An 18,852-nucleotide genomic window follows, 5' to 3' on the forward strand; every position below is an offset into this window, starting at 1 on the left:
GGAGTTTAGAGAAGCATCTGATCTAGAAGGTCTTCCTCCTTGAGACAGAGAGCATCTGAGAAGCTTATGAACCTACTGGATTGCAGGCCTGCCAGCAGCTGAAGCCCATTCCATCGGAGTTATTGCTGTTCTGTGGGCGTAAGCATTCTCTGTGGAACTGTGCCAGCAGCTTATCTGGTTATTGCTTAACCAGTTTCCTTGCAATTATTGCTGTACTATGAAGAAAAGTTTTGAAGGCTGTGATTAACAAGTAGCTCCACCCGGTTTTTGTGGGTACTGTGAATAAATTCCTACTTGTTGGTGCTTGTAAAGCAAGAATTGGAGTAATCATTTTAACAGGTAAGAACTTATTTTTAATATCCTTCATTGTCAGGTTTGGGTGAGCTATTTATATGCTGTGCACTTAACCCAAGACTAACCAGGAAGTGTTGAAATATATCACTCATTCTTTTTAATGATTTTTATGAATAATGCAGCTGAAGATAAAAATCTCAGTGGTGTGGTTCTATCTATTCATGAATTTTTGGCTGCTGTGACTGAGTAACTTATTCAACAACATTTTTTGGCTCCATGTGTGTTTTGATATTTGCTACTAAGAGCGATTTATTTCACTACTTGCTAAAGGGGTCATGAGTCTTTGCCAAACAAAATGGGAATGCTGTACCATTCTGAAGTATTGTACAGAAACAGATTCCTTTGTTAACTTGTAATGGTTTAAAATAATTCTACTTTGCAAATTTAGCTTCACTGCAATTGAGATGCACGTGGACTGTCATGTTAAAGCTGTTTCACAGAGCAAAGGACTATGTTTAGGAATGTTTTGCAATAGAGGACTTTATAATATATTCACCCTTTTCCATTGCAATTAATCTAGAGTAACATTTGTGTCCATCACATTTACTTAATTTATAACCAAATCCAGGTTTTTTTAAACTCTGGGCTCCAAAGGTCAATGATGTACAATAGAGAAACCGTTTGAGACTTGTTTAAGAATTAGATTGAGCATCAAGCATGATCTAGTTATCATGCATACATTGAAACATGGCATTTTGGCTGTCTGCTTGTATTAGTGGTAGTGTAGTAACACTTTCCTAGCCTGCCCAGAAGTAAAAAACCAACATGTGTATATTTAGTACACTCAGTCTCAAAGTGAAAGGCTTTCAAATTAAATGACACTCCAGTTCTTTAAACTTTTTTTTTTTTTTTGCTTTTAGTATTTATTGAAAACATGCACTGTTCATATTTGGTTTCTTACTACAACTGCTTTAGTGTATTACATAATCCTGGGGTAAATAGTAAGGACTTCCATCAGTCTCAATGCACTCCAAACATTCAGCTTTTCTTTAACTATTTATATAGGAAGTTTTAACAAGTTTACAAATCCTTGTCATGTAAATATCAGAAACAAAACTCTCCTTACAACAGTTCTCTTTTGTTTAAAGAGACATTACACAGAAATACAGTCATCAGATCTTTGTATTTAACAGTGTCTTATGATCTTACAGAATGAGCATTATTACAACACCTTTGTTAAGTGAAATCTCTATACACACATACTTAACAGGCCAGATATGGCTGTCAGATGTTAATATTAAGAAAAAAAATTGGACAGGCATGCTGGTGGGTTTTTTGTTGTTTTGTTTTTTGGCAGATGAACGTACTTTTTCTGAGTATTGAATAAAAGGTAACCAAATGTCTAAGCATCTATCTGTCCTCTGTTTTGCTGGTACGTAACTGTTGTCTTAATCTTTCTGTAACTACAACTTTTTTTTTTTTTTTTGAACCAGTAGCCAAGCAGCTACTAGCAGATGAGAGATTAATTCATTTTCTTTTGCATGATCATTTTCACTAGGAAGCACCAGGAGGATTATCAAAGAGTCGTTTGGTAATAAATATCCAACAATTTATGCTTTTGCTTACGGATTGCTTCCCAATATTCTGTTGTGGCTGGACATGTCCACTATATATGCATAAAATCTTCTTTCACCACAATTTCTTAAACATTTTTCCACATTCAATATCTCTCTATTTTTTTAATCTGTCTGGTGTGGGGTACCATTGAACCGGTATCTTAAAGAATTTTTCTTTTATTGTACTACAGACTGAGGTTGCTGGTCCTCTTTTCCAGATCAATCCCCATTCTTATAGTGTAATTTTTGTATCTGCATCCTTTTTCCAGTGTATGATATAGAGACACTTTTTGGGGGGTGGGGGAGAGGAAAGCTGTCTGCAAAGATTCATATAAATGAGTTTTGTTTCCTAATTGTCCAGACACGATCACTTCTTCTGATCTTAGCTTTCTGTGCAAAAGAGGTTTCTAGAAAGTTGAGAGAGACAGTGCCTGATTTGAAAGTACTGGTACGATGGGAGACTGGGCCAGTTCAAGTTAGTTTTGATCTCTAAATAAGTTAGAAAAGTTTCTTTACTCAATAGCTGGCCAACTGTGTGTATTCCATAGGTCTCCCCATCTTTGAAGATCTCTGGTTTGTGATTTTGGTTAAAATCTGGATTATTTGCAATGGGTGTCATTGGTGAACTAAACAATCAGCTTTAACATGAGGTAAGTAGTTTATCTTTACAGATTAGGAAAGAGAACTATGGGGTAAATGAATTACTTACGGTCATCCAGAAAGTATGTGATGCAGCTTTGACTAGAGCCCATACTGCTGCCACCTCCTAGTCATGTGCCACAAAACCATCCTTCCCTTAAATGATTAATAGTGTGTTTGCCCCAGTGAACATCCATGATGGGAGTTTGAATTCTTTATCGCCTCTGAGAAGTAACTTGGAGATTGCTTTAAAGTGTTGTAAAACTCCAAAGTTGTGGGTTATATTGTATTCCAGTTCAGTTTTATAAACTGAACTCTATAATTTAGAACTCTGCCTGTAAATGAACAGAACAGCATTAAAGCAGTGGTCATAAATTGATTCCAGTGGAACATGTTTCTCCATTTTTTTCATTGTGAAGTATCCATTCTGAGCAGATTTTTCACTAGAAGGTTAAATAATGAATATCCATTTACATGATAAACCAAAGGCTGTTTTATCCAGATTGTGGCTGGGAAGGTAGTATAAAATCTCAAGATCTCTAAATCAATTGCTTGCAAGAATTCTGCAGTTGCTTTCAGTTATTCACTGAAGCGTGATTTTAGTGTTAATGAAAAGTGCTAGACTGACTTAGTGGTAGCTCTAATTTGAGACATTGTCCAGCTCAGAAAAATGAAAGTGAATCAGTCACCCCAGTTCTATGCCACTTGCCTTCAAGACACTCCTCTTTAATTCCGACTGCTATATATCTACATTCCTCTACTGTATCTCGTTCAAATCACTACACCTTACCCAGATTTCTCTCCTGACCCCTCTCTCTGCCCACTTCTGACTTGTGAGAGTCCTTTGACATTTATGCTGTACAACTGGAACTTCCTCATTCTCTACTTCCTCACAGAATTTATAAAGATCCACCTATTCCACTCTGTTGATAATGAACTTGCCATTCTCTGTCTATATACAGTAATAAGTAGAACCACCTTGTGCTTTTAAGAAGTGGAATATGGACTCTGTTAATTGTTTGGTATAGTTCTCCTATTCATGACAGAGCACCATGCACCCTTGCAGCACTTAATGTGTGTCATTCTTAGCTTCAGACTTAATGGTGTAGAACTTCTGTCATCAAGAAGAAAAAAGGCCTATATAGGGCAACTGCATCAGTTTCCTATATTGTGGTTTACTTTCCAGCAAGGGCTCCAAAGCAGCAATAGCATTTCAAGGAAGGCACCTGCACTTCATTGAATATCCACAGCAAAGGAACTGAAAGGCACTTCTGAAACTCAATTAATTGATCCTCCTAAAATGCTGACCTAGCGACACCATTGCTGAGATTTAGAAACTGAAGTCCTCTTTATTCCGAGAACATGAATAGCAGCAGTGCAAGCATCTCAACCCTGTTTTGCAGAGACCACTTCTGTAGTTAAGAAGGAGCACTTAGGTTGAAAATATTGGGGGATGAGGATGATTTTTCAAAAAAGCCTTATTGAGCTGAGAGTAATGTCAAATCAGAGCGAAGGGAGGAATAATGGATTAGCTTTCCTTTCCTCATAAACCTGCCTGCCTCTGTAGGTACAATTGGGCTGGCATTGCAGCATATTCATACAGAAATAAGGTGGTTGGGGGGAAGAGGCAGAAAATAACTACAGAATTGACTCTTCTGCACTACTTAAAATCTTAGATGTAGTTTGTGGGATTGGAGTGGTAGGTGAGGAGGTTGATTCCATAGATCCACTGCCTGGCGGAAAAAGTGTTAAAATTCCTAGGGTCAGATTCTGCCACTCGGTCATAGTGAGTAGCATCTTGCTCTGCAAACAGCTCCTTGCAGTCAGTCAGTGGGACTGCACATGTAGTAATGCAGCAGCAGTTCTATGCATTGTAAAAGTGGCAAAATCTTGGTCCTTAGTTGGGAAGTATATTTAGAGCCAAAAGGAAAACCTTTTTCGTTCAATTAAATTATAAAGTACAAAATTTACTTTTTTATCCCAAGGTGCAAAAACGGACACTGATCATGGGAAAACTGACCTTCTTGCCGATTTCTGACACGACTTCTCTGGAAGCAGCACCTCCATCCTGCCAGATGGAGGATGCTGACTCTTTTTCTCCTGTTTTTCCTAAACCCTGTTGTCTCTTTGTCCTCCATCTTCATTCACTCCATTTCCCATTGCGACGACATGACTTCATTCTTCTAAATTTGTGGCTTCTTTTTGCAAACCAGGAGGATACACTATTATACACAATTATTTAAGCAATTATGTAGTTTAATATACATTTATTCAGATTCTTTTTACATTTATTATGTTAGAAAATGGTGCATGATGAATTTCTTTGATTGTTTAACTTGTAATTTGTGTAAACTTTATTTGGATGGAAATTCAAAGTCAGTCAAAAATGCACAAACAGAATTCAAATATTTATTAATAAAAGTATCTTAAATATGCTGCATACATAAACTTTTTTTTCTTATCAAAACATGTTTTTCTTTTAAAACTGGTTTATTAAAATAAGGAAAGTATGATCTGTAGTTTAGTGAATTGAACTGATTGTTTCTGGTCAATCTGTCCATCTTTCTTAGTTTTTCATTATAGATAGGAAGAGGAAAACAAGCTTTCCTGCTTTTCAACTTCCAGTTGTCTCTTAACTTTGAATGAACTAGTCACTGAACTGAGTTAGTTGAATAAACTGAAATGAAGAAAATGTTTTCTGTACCTGCAGAAGAGGCTACTGCTGTCAAAAGCTGGTTTAGCACCTGAACGAATTCTACTTCCAGGTGCTAAGCCAGTGATTGCTGCCAGTTCAGTGATTTGCCCTTCTTTAAAACTTGGCAGCAAACATACTGATTAATATTTTTGTACTTAATTAAAATGTTGTTAATAGATTAAGACACTTAGACCTCAACGTAAACTGTCAATTTCAAATTTAATTTTAAATAGGTTTTTTGAAGTGTACTTAATTTAAATGAAAAATTCCAGTTTTAATAAAAAATCTGATTTAAAAATAAATTGTTTTGTTTTCCCCCTTGCCTTGTCCTGAGCCTTTTCTTCTCTAGACTACATGTTCCAGTTCTTTCAATCTTTTCTCATAGGCCTTGTTTTCTAAACTTCTTATCATTTTTGTTACCGTCCTCTGAACTTTCTCCAATTTGTTCACATCTTTCTTAAAGTATGATGCCCAAAACTGGACACAGTACTCCAGCTGAGCCTCACCAGTGTTGAATAGAGTGGAAAAATATGACTCTTGTTAATACATCTGAGTGACATTTGCCTTTTTTGCAACAGCATCACACTGTTGTCTCATTCAATTAGTGGTTTCTATAGCCCACCAGATTTATTTATTTATTTTATTTTTGTAGTACAGCTGCCTAGTCTGCAATTTCAGATTTTGTATTTGTGTATTTGATTTTTTTTCCTTCCTAAGTGTAGTAGTTCAGTACTTTGCACTTGTCTGGATTAAATTTCGTCTTCTTGATAACAGAGAATTCCTCTGAAATCATCAAGATAATTTTGAATTCTACTCCCGTCCTCCATGTTTAGAAAATGTGTTGGCTATTGTATTAATTAACATGTTGAAAACACTACGTAACATCCAGTATACTCAGGTAGTAGTATAGTAACTTATTAGCTGTCATGTTTGGTAGACAAACCTCATTTTCCCAGTGTAGAAAAGATGTCTGAGTCTTCAAACAGCCTGAAACAATAGCTATAACAGGGCTGGGCAAACCTGAGGGCTGCATCTGGGTATGGAAATTGTATGGCAGGTCATGAATGCCTGATGGGAAAGGGAGACTCTATGAGGTGTAGTATGGGGGTGGGGGGCTCTATAAGGAATGTTACTGAGGAGGGGCTTGGGGGGGCTCTACAGGGGGAGGTACTGGGGACTCCTAGGTGCCCTGCCGGCAGTGACACCAAGGTGGCCATACCAGGCACCGCCACAGGCTGAGGCACCCTAGCTGGGACGGGTGTAGCCCCTGGGTGGTTTCGAGGGTGGGGCCATAGAAGACCAGGAGGGGATTGGGTGGGCTGCTGTGTAGGGGTGGGGTTCCGATCCCGGAAACAGCGCAGTGAAGTCGCACCTGCATAGTGTGGCGCTGTGTGCCGGCAGATGGTGCTCATCGAGGGAATTGAGAGTCGGGGGCGGGGGAGCACCGGGCGGGTGGAGCGGGAGCTTGAGGGTCGGATAAAATACTTGCAGTGAATTGCTCTGCTTTGAAGAATTTGGCCTATAATAAATTTGTTCCATCAAAGTAACTCAACATACTTCTAGATGGATTTGTCACTGAAAAGCTAATCTTTTTACTGAACACTTTAATTTTCTTAAACACATTTGAAAAGAACATCAGTTTATAAAGAGCTGGAATTAGGTTAGCTACTTAAACATCAATGTGAGCTGTTACCTCATCTTTATTTTTGACATTACTAGCTTCCTACAGTGGTGTTAAAGTAGCCGATTTGGATCCTAGAAACTACTTGTCTCATGTATTCTGTTGTCCCAAGGTAGCACTTACTTAGACTCCTCTGTCTAAAACAGCTTGCTGGTTGTTGATATAAATCCACACCACACACATGCAAATAGTTAAAAGATAATGGCAAAGGTCTCGTATGGAGATGGCAAAGTCCTCCTATATTGCTTTTTGTAGTAGCCCAATAGACTAGGGTTACCTCCTTTCTAATTACTGGTAACTGGATTCCCGAAGCCCCACACCCTGTCCTGCCTCTTCCTCAGCCCTGCCCCTGCTCCACCGCTTCCCCAAGGCCTTGTCCACGTCTCTTGCTTCTCCCCCGGGCCACCTTGCAAGTAGGAGGTAGCCCTGTCTGAGCAGGGGCTGGCATGGGTTAATGACCTGGCATCTCCCCATGCCCTGTGGTAACTGGGCTTTTTGCTTCCGGTGCCATTTAGGGTTGCCAGGTCCCCAAAACCAGACACCCGGCAACCCTAAAAGGCAACCTAAACACAGAAGCCAAAAAACAGACCCGTCTGGGTAAAACCTGGACAGGTGGCAACCCTACAGTAGACTAGCAGTGGCTTGCTAAATGGGACTGATAGGGTGTATAGACCTCACACTGGTGATGCCCTGGGTGCAGGGCTAGTTCCAGACCTGTCAGTCATGTGTGGGAGGAGAAGGCCTTTAAAAGGGAAGAAACGCCAGTCAGCTGGGGGGAAAGGAGCAGAAGTGCCTTTCTGGGGGGACACCTGGAGCCCAGAGTTGGGAGCCCTTCACTCCAACCCTACAGAGAGTGCAGAGAACTCCCAGGGTAAGCTAGAGAGATTTATGAAGGCCTGCAAAGGGCCAGGGGCCCTTACAAGTTGCAAGGAGCTGGGGCCTGGGCTGAAGACACCCAGTGTAAATAACTGGGTGTAGTCAGATTCCCCACCTGGGTGAGAAACCCCAGGGGGCCCTTTTATGGCACTATTTGCATGAGTAAGTGCAGTTGTATAACTGTGTTGAGCCCTTCCAGGCTCCTCTTGATCAGTGCCCAGACAGTGTCCAGTTAGCGTTAGCTTGACGACTAAATCCCCTCACATGTAAAATGTCTATCTGGCATTCTCTTTCAAAAACAGAGCTGCATTATCACAGGGGGTCAGCAAGAGCACCGCAACCACTGGAAGTAGCTTGGGTAGGAGGACATGGTACCCTTTGGCACTTCAAAAGTAGACTTGGGCATCCTGAGAGCTTGATGCACGCTGGAAGCTTTCTCGATCACAGGCATTTTTAAATGCTTCTTTTCTGTAGAGTGGAGTGCAGTTAATGTGAAACCAATTGTAAGATATACTACTGACTTTTTGTCCTTGTATAATGGATTTTCAGTAGGATCCATGAACTTTTTTCACATGGGGGAAAATTTGAAGTGAGCTTAAATGTTCTTAAATTCTGAGGACTTCCTGTATGTTACGATTAGTGGGGCCTTTTTATTAGCGTCTGCCTTGCAGGAAGGTCACAAGAACATTGAAGTACATGTACTTAAATATATTATGGTCTTTAAATGAATGACTTAAAATAGTGAAGAAAAACTTGAATTGAAGCAGCTACAAAAATCCAAGCAAAAGCATCAGTTTTCTTCTGCAGTGATTTTCTCTAGGGCTAAAACTGGAAAGAAGGGTAAGAGGAAGCATTCTGAGGTCATTCTGTTCTTAGCAGAGATGTGTGTGACAGTAAAGGTTCATTTGTCATAAATCTGCAATACAAGAAAATCAATTTAGAGCTAGGGTAAACTTCTTTTGCATTAGAGAGCAGTTCTGTTGCTGCATGATCTCTGAACACAACTGGAATGATCATTGATTTACTTTGGTCTCTTAAGCCTTGTCTATATTTACAGAGGGCCTGTGTAAGGAAGCAGTATCTCTTGCGATTTTAAACTGCTGCTTCTAACATGGCTCCAGCCCCAATGTGGAAGGGGCCCTAAATGTAACAGCTTGTGTAAATATTTATATCTTTACATGTATATTAACTTTTCAGTAAAACTGAGACAGAGGGCTGTAATGTTTGCACTTCCTTATGTTTTGTTTCTTATGTAATGTCTCTTTTTTAATTCCAAGGGATACTCTCTGTGTGCGGGGGGGGCTGTAACCTGTTGTAATTGGGCTCCTGAGGTACACTACATGCTTGTAAGAGAGTTGATCTTAATCTTTTAGATGTACCACTGCCTTGGTTTCCCCTTTGTATATAACAGCGTGCTGCAAATCTTAGTAACATATAAGATCTTCCTTCTGGGTCTTCAAATACCATTCAAAATGGCCTCCACCCTTTACATAGACTTGAGAAACCCTGCTTTCTCCTAAGTCCTGGGGCCCATCCCTTAATGAGAGAGTTCCAGGCAGCTGGTTCACTGCTCAGCTACAAGGGTTCACACTATCGCCAGGATGTCCGTGGCTTGCTTACCATTTTCTTGCCCCAGCCCTGTTTGGGCTCACTCTGTTTTATTGGACCCTCAGAGAGCTCATGCAGCTCTTTTTCCTTTTTGGTCACAGGGATTTAGTCCTTGGCCCATCCTCTCTTCAGCTATTTCCCTGGGCTCTTCCATGAGGAAAGTAACAGCTCTACCCCAGGCTTCCGCAGGGAGAGGCTTTCAAGCAGCCCCTGCTTCTCACACAGGCCCTCTCCCAGACTGGGCAACTGGGATTGACTTTTATTGTCTGCTTTCTGTGTTGGTGTTTTGTTCCTTGTTTTTGTGGGTTTTGTACTTACAACCATTGAAGGAGAAACAATATTGAATGCTGCACATAGGACTTGTATGTAGGTTGTTTTTAAAATGCAAAAATCACATTTTTAACTCTGATGTGGGTGTGGGCCTGAGCCAATATCCCAGAGGGAAACCACTCCAAAGAGCAAGACTTGTACTCTGTAGTTTGGGCCGCTCTCTGGTTTAAGAATAATATTACTGAGGTGGGATCTTGCCTCTTAAGAATATTTGTGAAAGCTTTCCAGGTCCCCTTCAGTAGTGCAAGTTGTCTGCTTTGTGCTTGTAAGACAGCAGCAACTCTACACTTCTGCTTTATTGCTGTGGAAGTGAGAACAACTTAAAGAAGTGAAAGTGCTTTGTTCTGCGTTAGATATTAGATAACGGGTGCCTACAGGATTCCTAATAGTGTGTTAAGATGGCGATAAAACTATGACATGAGAAACCATTAAGCAAAACACAGTGATTGCAGCAGCAAGTTCCTTTTTGTATCTGACTTGTGGTATGCTTTCTTTTCTAGAGGGATTAAATGACCAAATGTGGAAGGCGACTGTTCTGCTGACTTTGCTGAGCCTGAGTGTGACCTTCGAGCTAGGTCGTGCTCATAAACAATGGAGTGCCTTTCGCAGCATGTTTAGAAGGATCAAGTGTTCCACACCATCAAAAGGAGACCCAGGGCACCCACTCTTCCTTACCCCTTATATTGAAAGTGGGAGAACTGAGGAAGGTAAGAAGAAGTTTACAAACTGCCTGCGTAGAAAACCTACCTCTTTCTAAACTTTCTGTAGAACCTTACTAACGATTACTGAAGCTTGGAAGCTATAGGGTATGTCTACACAGAGACAAATAGATCTGTGGCTGGCCCAGGTCAGCTGACTTAGGTTCCGGGGCTGAAAAATTGCTGCATAGATGTTTGGGCTTGGGTTGGCGCCTGAAATCTCTGAGGATGGAGGGTCCCAGAGCTCAGGATACAGCCTGAACCTGAATTTCTACACAGCAAATTTTAGCCCGGCAGCCCGAGCCCAAGTCAGCTGACCTGCGGGGCTTTTATCCCCACGTAGACATTGAACTGTTCGCTTGGCAAGTGCAGATTTAGTTAGCTGTGATGCTACATAAAATACTACTAAACATAATGTAAAATAGTCTTTTAAAAGTAATGAGGTATTAGAAACTTGAGGCCTAACTATAGCCCTCTGCTGTGGAAGTGCCTTGAGAAGTACGGAGATAGAAGAATAAGAATTTTGATGAGTAAAATCTCACTAGTTAATGCGCAATCTCATTTTAACACCTCTAAAATTGTTCACTTAGATTGGTACAAACGTGACAAACGACATGGATGTAGGAGGTGACTAAGCTGGTTCAGATGTTGCATCTCATACAAGAAAAGTTGCATCCGAGAGAGGGCCTGATTGATGAGAGAAACTCCATTGCTTTTCTTGTATCTGTTTTACTCGTTGATTTTTAGTAAGGGGATCAGTGTTCTTCCTCTTCCCCTGATGGTTGTACGTGTGTGTTTGTAGTAAATGTAGAATTGAGATATATGTAAATTCTAAATTGAGGCTTATCTCTAGACCTGGCACACAGAATCTGAATCATCCCAGGCTTTGGAAAGTTTCAGTTTGGAACTTTGCATCTTAGAATCCCGCTAATATCCTTAACGCTGAGGGAAAGGGAGGCATTTCTGTATTCAGGCTGTGGAAATTTTGAGAACCAGAAGTGCTCTTGGATGTTGCCTCCCATTCACAATTGAGGTCTTCAGAGAGATGAATTCCCATTCCAGATCCCGTGGAGAAAGGGTAGGCTCCAGGAAGTATGGCTTCTTGAGGGGTGGTATTTGCTATGGGAGGGGAGTGGATAGTGGGCTGTTCTTTTCTGGTCAGTAAGGGATCTGTATGTCCTTGGGTTTATTCCTTGTAATGAAAGACATGTTAACCTGAATACCATTCTCTTTATTAATGCTTGTTTTAATCTTTTTGGTCTCTCTAGGAAGGCAGTTAAGTTTGGTTGGCCCTCTCCAAGGAGTAAATGTGAAGAGTTACTCTGGCTATCTCACAGTGAACAAGACTCACAACAGCAATCTCTTCTTCTGGTTCTTCCCTGCTGAGGTAAACGTACTACTGAGATGAAATACTCCTGTGCCATTTAAACAACAAAACAGCCCTCTCCCCCCATACTTATGGCATTGCTTAGTGTATTTACAACAGAAAGCTGACATTACAGGATAGCAGTACTTTACCTTGAAAGCTAGGCATAACACAAGCCAAACATGAACTTCTATTTAATAAGGGTGAACATTTATTTAATGGTAGCCAGACAACACAATAAATTCCTCTTGAAATGATTGCTTGTACTTTACCTCCTTCTTTTCCTCCACCCACAGCATTCTAGTTGGCTGCAGGTTGGCTTGAAATGGTTGTAGACTGACTTGAAGTCCAAAATTGATCCCAGATCTGTGTGTGTGTGTGTGTGTGGTATCTATCAAACTTGTGCAAACTTGCTGTAATGTAGGGAAGCTGCGTCTAGAGGGGGTTTCGTAATTAAAGCAACTTTATAGAAACAGGCAACAGATTGAAGTGAGGTTGAAATGGTTATCACTTTTGTTATTGCTAATTAATTTTTTGTATCTTTACCCACACTGTGCTATTCTCTTCCTTGTCCTTGATCTCACTAGCCTTCTTGTTTGTGACCTTCTGCCTCTTCCTTCTTATGTCTCCTGTATAGATTGGACTTTTGTCAATCTGTTCCTTAGCTGAGAATTATTCCAAGCTCTAATTATGCCCATTTCATCATGTATAGGATAGAAAGCTTGTCATTGTAACTTTGTTCTCTTAAAAATAAATCTTGGATGACCTTTTTTTTTTTTATGGGGAAAATAACTTTCTAATCTTGGCCTTCAGTATTAACTATTAGATTGCAGGGGGATTCATCTAATATTCTGAAATTACTAGAGAATATAGGGGAAGCTGTATTGAAATATAGTATTGAACCTTAGAGAGCTGATATTTTCCAAACTGTTAGCAAAATGAATCCCTTGAGAGGATGGATGATGTGTGCAATCTCCAACAGGTGTATATGGTTTATTTACTAAACTCCCCCCCCTCCCCCAACCTAAAATCAACTAGCCCAGCTTTATATTATTTTTTTGCTCTGAGAGGATACTGATGTGCTGTACCAGCTTGTATGATGGAGTTTTAATTTTTAAATTATGCCCGTATCTAAAGGGGGAAGTGGCATTGAGACATATGGCAAGGCGATGTCACCAAGATTAGTTCCGTATCTCAGAGCATGGACTTGTGATAGTTAATAGTGATTGTATGGATTTGACTGACTTCAGAAAGTTTGCTTATCCAGACTTTTGTCACTGTTGAAAAGAAGTTAGTGTCTACAACTACTTAGTCTTCTATTTTAGATAGCTATTTATTTGTCTACAAAAACAACAAGGAGTCTGGTGGCACCTTAAAGACTAACGGATTTATTTGGGCATAAACTTTCATGGGTTAAAAAAACACTTCTTCAGATGCAAATCTTTACATTTATTTGTCTAATCACTGGGCTCCATGCATTGATGTAACTGACTACTCTGACTCTTGCATACTATGTTTGGCCTTGTGCGTTTTGGCTGTTTTTGCTGTAGCTTCCCTTGTTGTGCTACAAAGCTGGGTGTTCACAAAATAATATCTAGCTGTTTTGACTTTTTCAGGTGGCTGATGAGACATCTGGTCTCTTTCTCAAGAACTTATGTAAATAAAACTTACTTAGAGAGTTATACTCCTTAGGTTCAGGTTTGCCAAGTAGTGTATGTTAGGATCTTTCCTGGCCCCGAGAAAGCATTGTTAAGAGGGTGAGGTATCGGAGGATTGTCCTGTTGAAACAAGGAAAACATTCTGCTACAGGGGATGTGGAAGAACTGAAGAAAAAATTCACAGAATAGTTGACTTCACTGAAGTTAGGAAAAGTGGTATCTAAATGCTTTGCCTTCCATATTTACGAACTTTGCTTTTCAGGGTGTAACCTGTTCTCTTCCCATCCCCAAATTCAAAATATTCAGCAAACTATTCTTCCTTTAGCATTTCCCTTTCTCTTATCTTTCTCCACCCTTTACTTAATTTCATTTCTTGCTGTGCCAACCAATAGTCCCTGTTCTGTTGTTGGACCTCACTGAGACTTAAACACCTGCCAGTTTTCCTCACCCCTTGGGTATTTAGTAAGCAATTAAATGGGCCAGTTATGCCAACACCTCTAAAATGCCTAATATCCCACCGTGAAAGAGTAATATATGAAGTGTGGAAAGAATGTTATGTCTCAAAATTACTAAACCATCATTCAAGTCTTGTAAGGCTTCTCACTACCTCCAAGAGAAACCTCTTTCCTAAAGAGGTAAGCTAGAACATGGCTGGAAAAAGCTGAAAAGTTTATGCTTGGATCAGCAGCTAGTAACATGAGGGGTATTTGGTCTAAAGCAAGCCAATTAATCTTAAATTGGCAAATTTTGCTTTCTGGTTTGTTTGTTTGTTTGTTTTTTGGACATATGATGCTTCAAAAGGATGTGGGGGGAGGTGCAAAGAGATTCTGGAATAGAATGGGCTGCACCTCCTGTGAAAGAATGTTCCAGCATCTATTGTTGCATAATCAACACCCACCCAGTGGGTGAAATCCTGACCCAGTTGGAGTTAATGGGAGTTTTGACATGGTCTTTAGTGGGACCAAGATTTTGCCCCAAGTCTTCAGGGAAACCGGCTTTTCCCAGACTAATTTTCTGATTTTAGAGGCACTGTCCATTTATACAAACCAGGGGCCAAATCCTCAGATGATGTAAATTTGAAATGCTCCACTGACTGCAATGGCATGAAGACAATTTATAGCTGCTGAGGATTGGGCCTGGATGTCTATAAAATGGGGCCTTAAGAAGCTCTGAAAAGAGTTACCAGAAAGAGAGTTCTGTATAGTACAAGAAAAATGGCTTGTAGGTCATCAGCAGGCCCCTGTCAGGATGGATTTCAGAAAACAGTACAAATAATAAAATCTCAGAAAAGTGAAGTTAAATGGAGATAAAGTTGAGGCCATCAGGGCGACAAGTCCCATTGCATCATGGTTTTTTAAGCCTTATTAATAAGAGTTAACTTCTGAATATCTTAGGGAAAGAACTTTGCTCTTTGAATAACAATAGACAACTGCTAAGAAGGATGTGCTCTAACAATATTAACTTGTAAAATGGCTTTAAAATCCACTAATCCTGGGTGCTGTTGTGACACCCCACTGTTTCTACATTGAATACTCTTGTTAAATAACCTGCCATGTTCCCGATCCTCCTATTTGGATAGCATTATTTATACAGAATTGACTTGAGAAGGAGTCTCTAACGGAGGGTTGCTACTTAAAACTGGAGAAACCAGTCAACGGTTCTTTATATCTGTTACTCAAAAGAAGCATTTTAGTGCTGCAGAGTGAAAGAAAAATGTACTAAGTAGGTTTTTTTTAAACCATCTAGAGTTAAACTTCTTAAACTTTTTTTGCTTTCAGCAAATTAAAAAAATGGCCTGTAGGGGGCACCAGAAGAATTCAGTGAACAGCTGCCACAGAAGTCCAACTGAATATATACTCATTAATATCATCAGTAGCTGTCCTTAAATGATGTTTCTTCTGTTGGTAGAAGACACTTCACTAAAAGAGATTAGTGTATTTGGCACTTCATAGTGTGTTTCTAGGTTCTTCTGGCCTTCTTGATAAAGAAATGGTAGATTTAGGCACTTTTGAATATTTTTTGCCCTGGGTCCCATTTTCCAAAGAGGCACCTTTGAGGTCAGTGCCACTTAGGCTCCTAGGTTTGTCACTTTTGAAAATGGGGCTTAGACACTTTTGAAAATTTTGTTCTTAATGCTGGAGTTCTGGTGAAATCAAGAAAACTTTTTCAGAAATCCTATTCCTATTAAATTGCGATGGTCTGCTGTAAACCATCGTGACCTTATGATACCTTCTGTTTTGAAAGTTTTTGCCTAAAGGGGGAAAAAAATTTAAAACCCTGGAGAAAATAGCTTAAACGTTTCCCTGCAGTACTGTGAGCCCAAATATTCTGCTAGTGTGAATAAAATGAAATGTGCTAGGAAAAGTTAAGTGAAACTAACAATGAGCATTTTTCAGTTCTCATCACCTGCTCCTCTGTGCCATACGATTGACTATTCTTTTCTTATTGTCATCTTGTGCTCCCCTTGTCTTGATCTGTTGTCTTACACTTGGATTTTAAGCCCTTTGAGGCAGGGACTGACTTTTTGTTGTGTTTGTACATAGGGGCCCTGATCAATGAATAGAGCCACTAGGTAGGATTGCAGTGCAAATCATGAATAATAACTACTCTTAATTCTCTCCCCCCCAACTCCATGTTTTTCTGCAACCCACTATGTCCTGGCTACTTATCAAGTCTCCATTTCTTCCACCTGCTCCCAAGATAAGTCCCAATCATTCTTTACTTCTTGAATGGCAGGCTTTGAAACCTGCCTCTTCCTGTTCACCATTTCTGAAGCTTGCCCATTGACTGTTGGTAGAGGCTGTCTGGCTCTCCCTAGCAGTAGCTATTTTGGGGGCAAACATCCCCTATAGACAAATCATCCATACAAGAATGAAACATCCGAGAGATCTGTAAGACACTCGGGGTATATCAATATTGCAAGCTGAGAGGTATGATTCCCAACCCGGGTAGACAGACTCGTGCTAGCTTAGCTGTAGCTAGCCTGCTAAAAATAGCATTGTGGACACTGTGGCATTGATGGTGGCTTGCACTAGCCACCTGAGTCGTGCTTGCCCAACACCTTGGATTTGAGCTCAGGTGGCTAGCACTGGTGGCATCTTGGGCTATTACATCCACACTACTCTATTTTCAATTTGCTAGCATGAGCTGAGTTAGTGCAAGTCTGTCTACATGTATGGGGAATCACATCTTCCCAGCTGCAGCATAGACAGACCCTTAATGATTCGGAAAGGCTAAAACCAATTCTTGTCACTGAGGGTAACGAATAATGTGTATTTCTTTTCACACAGGACAAGTCTACACTACTGCACTGCATAGGTGCAGCTGCACCAATGTGGTGCGTCTGGTGAAGATGAATTATGCTGACGGGAGAGCACTAAGTTACATTGACTTAAGCGGTAACGTAGACCAGCCCCTCATGTAATGGTGTCTATTTCTCTTGTCTCTTCTTTAAACAGGTGCAGCCAGAGAATGCCCCAGTCCTTCTTTGGCTCCAGGGTGGACCAGGAGGAACATCAATGTTTGGGCTTTTTGTTGAACATGGACCATATGTTGTCGACAAGAATCTCAGATGTAAGTGTTGCTTGTGTTCTGTGAATTCTGGAGAGACTTTTTTTTTTCTATTACTTAGGCTTGGTCTACGCCTAAAACTTAAATTGGTATAGCTGTCTGGTCAAGGGTGTGAAAAAACTACAACCCTGACTGACACAGCTATGCTAACAAACCCCCCAGTGTAGATGCAGCTCTGCTAACAGAAGAATGCTTCTGTTAATATAACTATCATCATTTGGGGAGGTGGTGTTCCAACACTGGTGGAACAAACTACTTCTGTTGGTGTATACTGTGTCTACACTAGGGGGCTTTGCCAGCATAGGCTCTGTTGCGTAGACATAGCCTTTGCTTTACACCTTGCAGTGAAGAGTTTTAACATACTTATAAGCATGGAATTATTTTATCTTTTCTGTATGCTGATTGCTGTGCATGTGTGACCCAGAGCAATTTTTAATTTTGTCCTTTTGAGGTAATTTGAAAACTATTCGGTTTATCTTCTGATACTGTTCGTTTTGTACATATTTGGGAACGTATTTTATTTCAACACAGACAGCTAAGTAAAGCTTTAAGAAAGTTTTAAGAATATAATTTTTAAAAACGTATAACTTTCTGGTCATCTTGCTACCAAAATAAGCCTTCTCTTTTCATTCAGCGTGGAAATAACCATTGTTTTGTGAAAAGTGTGGGAAGTAGAACTGAACTTTTTTCTTTTTCTTTCTTTTTTTGTTTTTTAAAGGAAAGGGCTTAGATTTTAGCATGCAACATAAAGAGTTGCATTGAGCTTAACTCCTAAACATACAAAAGTAATGGGAGTTATGCAATTGTCTTTCTTTGGAAGGATGAGGGTAGAAAATGGTTAAATCTCAAAAATGCTGGTTCAGATAGACCCTGATCAAGCAACATACGTGCATGATCCTGTTGAAGCTAATGGAGCTAAGTGTGTATTTTGCTGGATCAGGGACAGAAAATGCAGAAGACCTGTATGCTTTGGCAATCTGATTGAATCTTACTCGATCAGACTTGTAACATGATTTGACTGGATTAAGAACATCCCTTCTTGAAGTACTTCCTTGATTCTCCCAGATAGGCAGAAGCATATGAAACTGTTTAAAAAAAATTGGTTTACTTTAACTCCCTAAAAATTGGAATGTTCTGCTTTTATTATTAGGCTTTGCCATACAGGAGATTTGCAGCATGGCAGAGTGATATATTTTTGCCTCACAATAGGTTGTCAGAATTTTTTAACATGAACAAAACCATGTATTTTTCTCTAGCCTCATTCTCGGAAACAACTGAACCAGTTTTGTCTGAAACTTTAGACTGATTTTAAAAAAAATAATCGATCTTTTCTGTCATCAGCCAAGGCAGACACAGGGCATGAAAATTTCATCCAGAATGGTTATTCTGGCAAAGTTATAAGCAACTGAAAACATGGACTTATAATGGGGAAGTGTCAGGCAACCTTAATAATAGGTGGTGCTACCAGCCCCATCTATAATATAGAATGTACTGGCAAAATACAATAGCTTGTTTAGTTTTTTCACAGCCATATTAGTATCAAGTATTATGGCTGTTTCCAACCTGTGCCATTGAAATAGTTGTAGGAACATGTTTATCTTTATCTGGGATGGAGATAAATGGTGAGAACTTTGTATTGCTATTTGCTAGTCCTTTTCACAGCATAACTCCTTGATTATATAGCTTAAGTGTTGATGGCTAACAGCAATGCCTTTTCTGTTAATAGTGTTTAAACGGAAGTTTCCTTGGACATCTAAATTTTCCATGCTTTACATTGACAATCCAGTAAGTACAAAATATGAAAGTGTGTGTGTTAGGTGT

The 18,852-nt window shown here is 39.9% G+C and overlaps 1 protein-coding gene across 1 annotated transcript in view; it reads left to right on the forward strand.

Annotated features, from left to right (window-relative positions):
* The first annotated feature begins 242 nt into the window (after nucleotides 1-242).
* Nucleotides 243-18,852, forward strand: part of CPVL (carboxypeptidase vitellogenic like) — an 89,208-nt gene continuing 70,598 nt past the window's right edge. Inside the window, exons 1-5 of the mRNA XM_077809318.1 lie at nucleotides 243-339; nucleotides 10,240-10,446; nucleotides 11,706-11,824; nucleotides 16,920-17,034; nucleotides 18,758-18,816. Of these exons, the coding sequence (XP_077665444.1) occupies nucleotides 10,257-10,446; nucleotides 11,706-11,824; nucleotides 16,920-17,034; nucleotides 18,758-18,816 (483 nt within the window). The 5' untranslated portion in view covers nucleotides 243-339; nucleotides 10,240-10,256. The remainder of the gene's footprint in view (nucleotides 340-10,239; nucleotides 10,447-11,705; nucleotides 11,825-16,919; nucleotides 17,035-18,757; nucleotides 18,817-18,852) is intronic.

The sequence above is a fragment of the Eretmochelys imbricata genome, chromosome 2 (assembly GCF_965152235.1).
Source record: "Eretmochelys imbricata isolate rEreImb1 chromosome 2, rEreImb1.hap1, whole genome shotgun sequence".
In the NCBI taxonomy this organism is placed as follows: domain Eukaryota; kingdom Metazoa; phylum Chordata; order Testudines; family Cheloniidae; genus Eretmochelys; species Eretmochelys imbricata.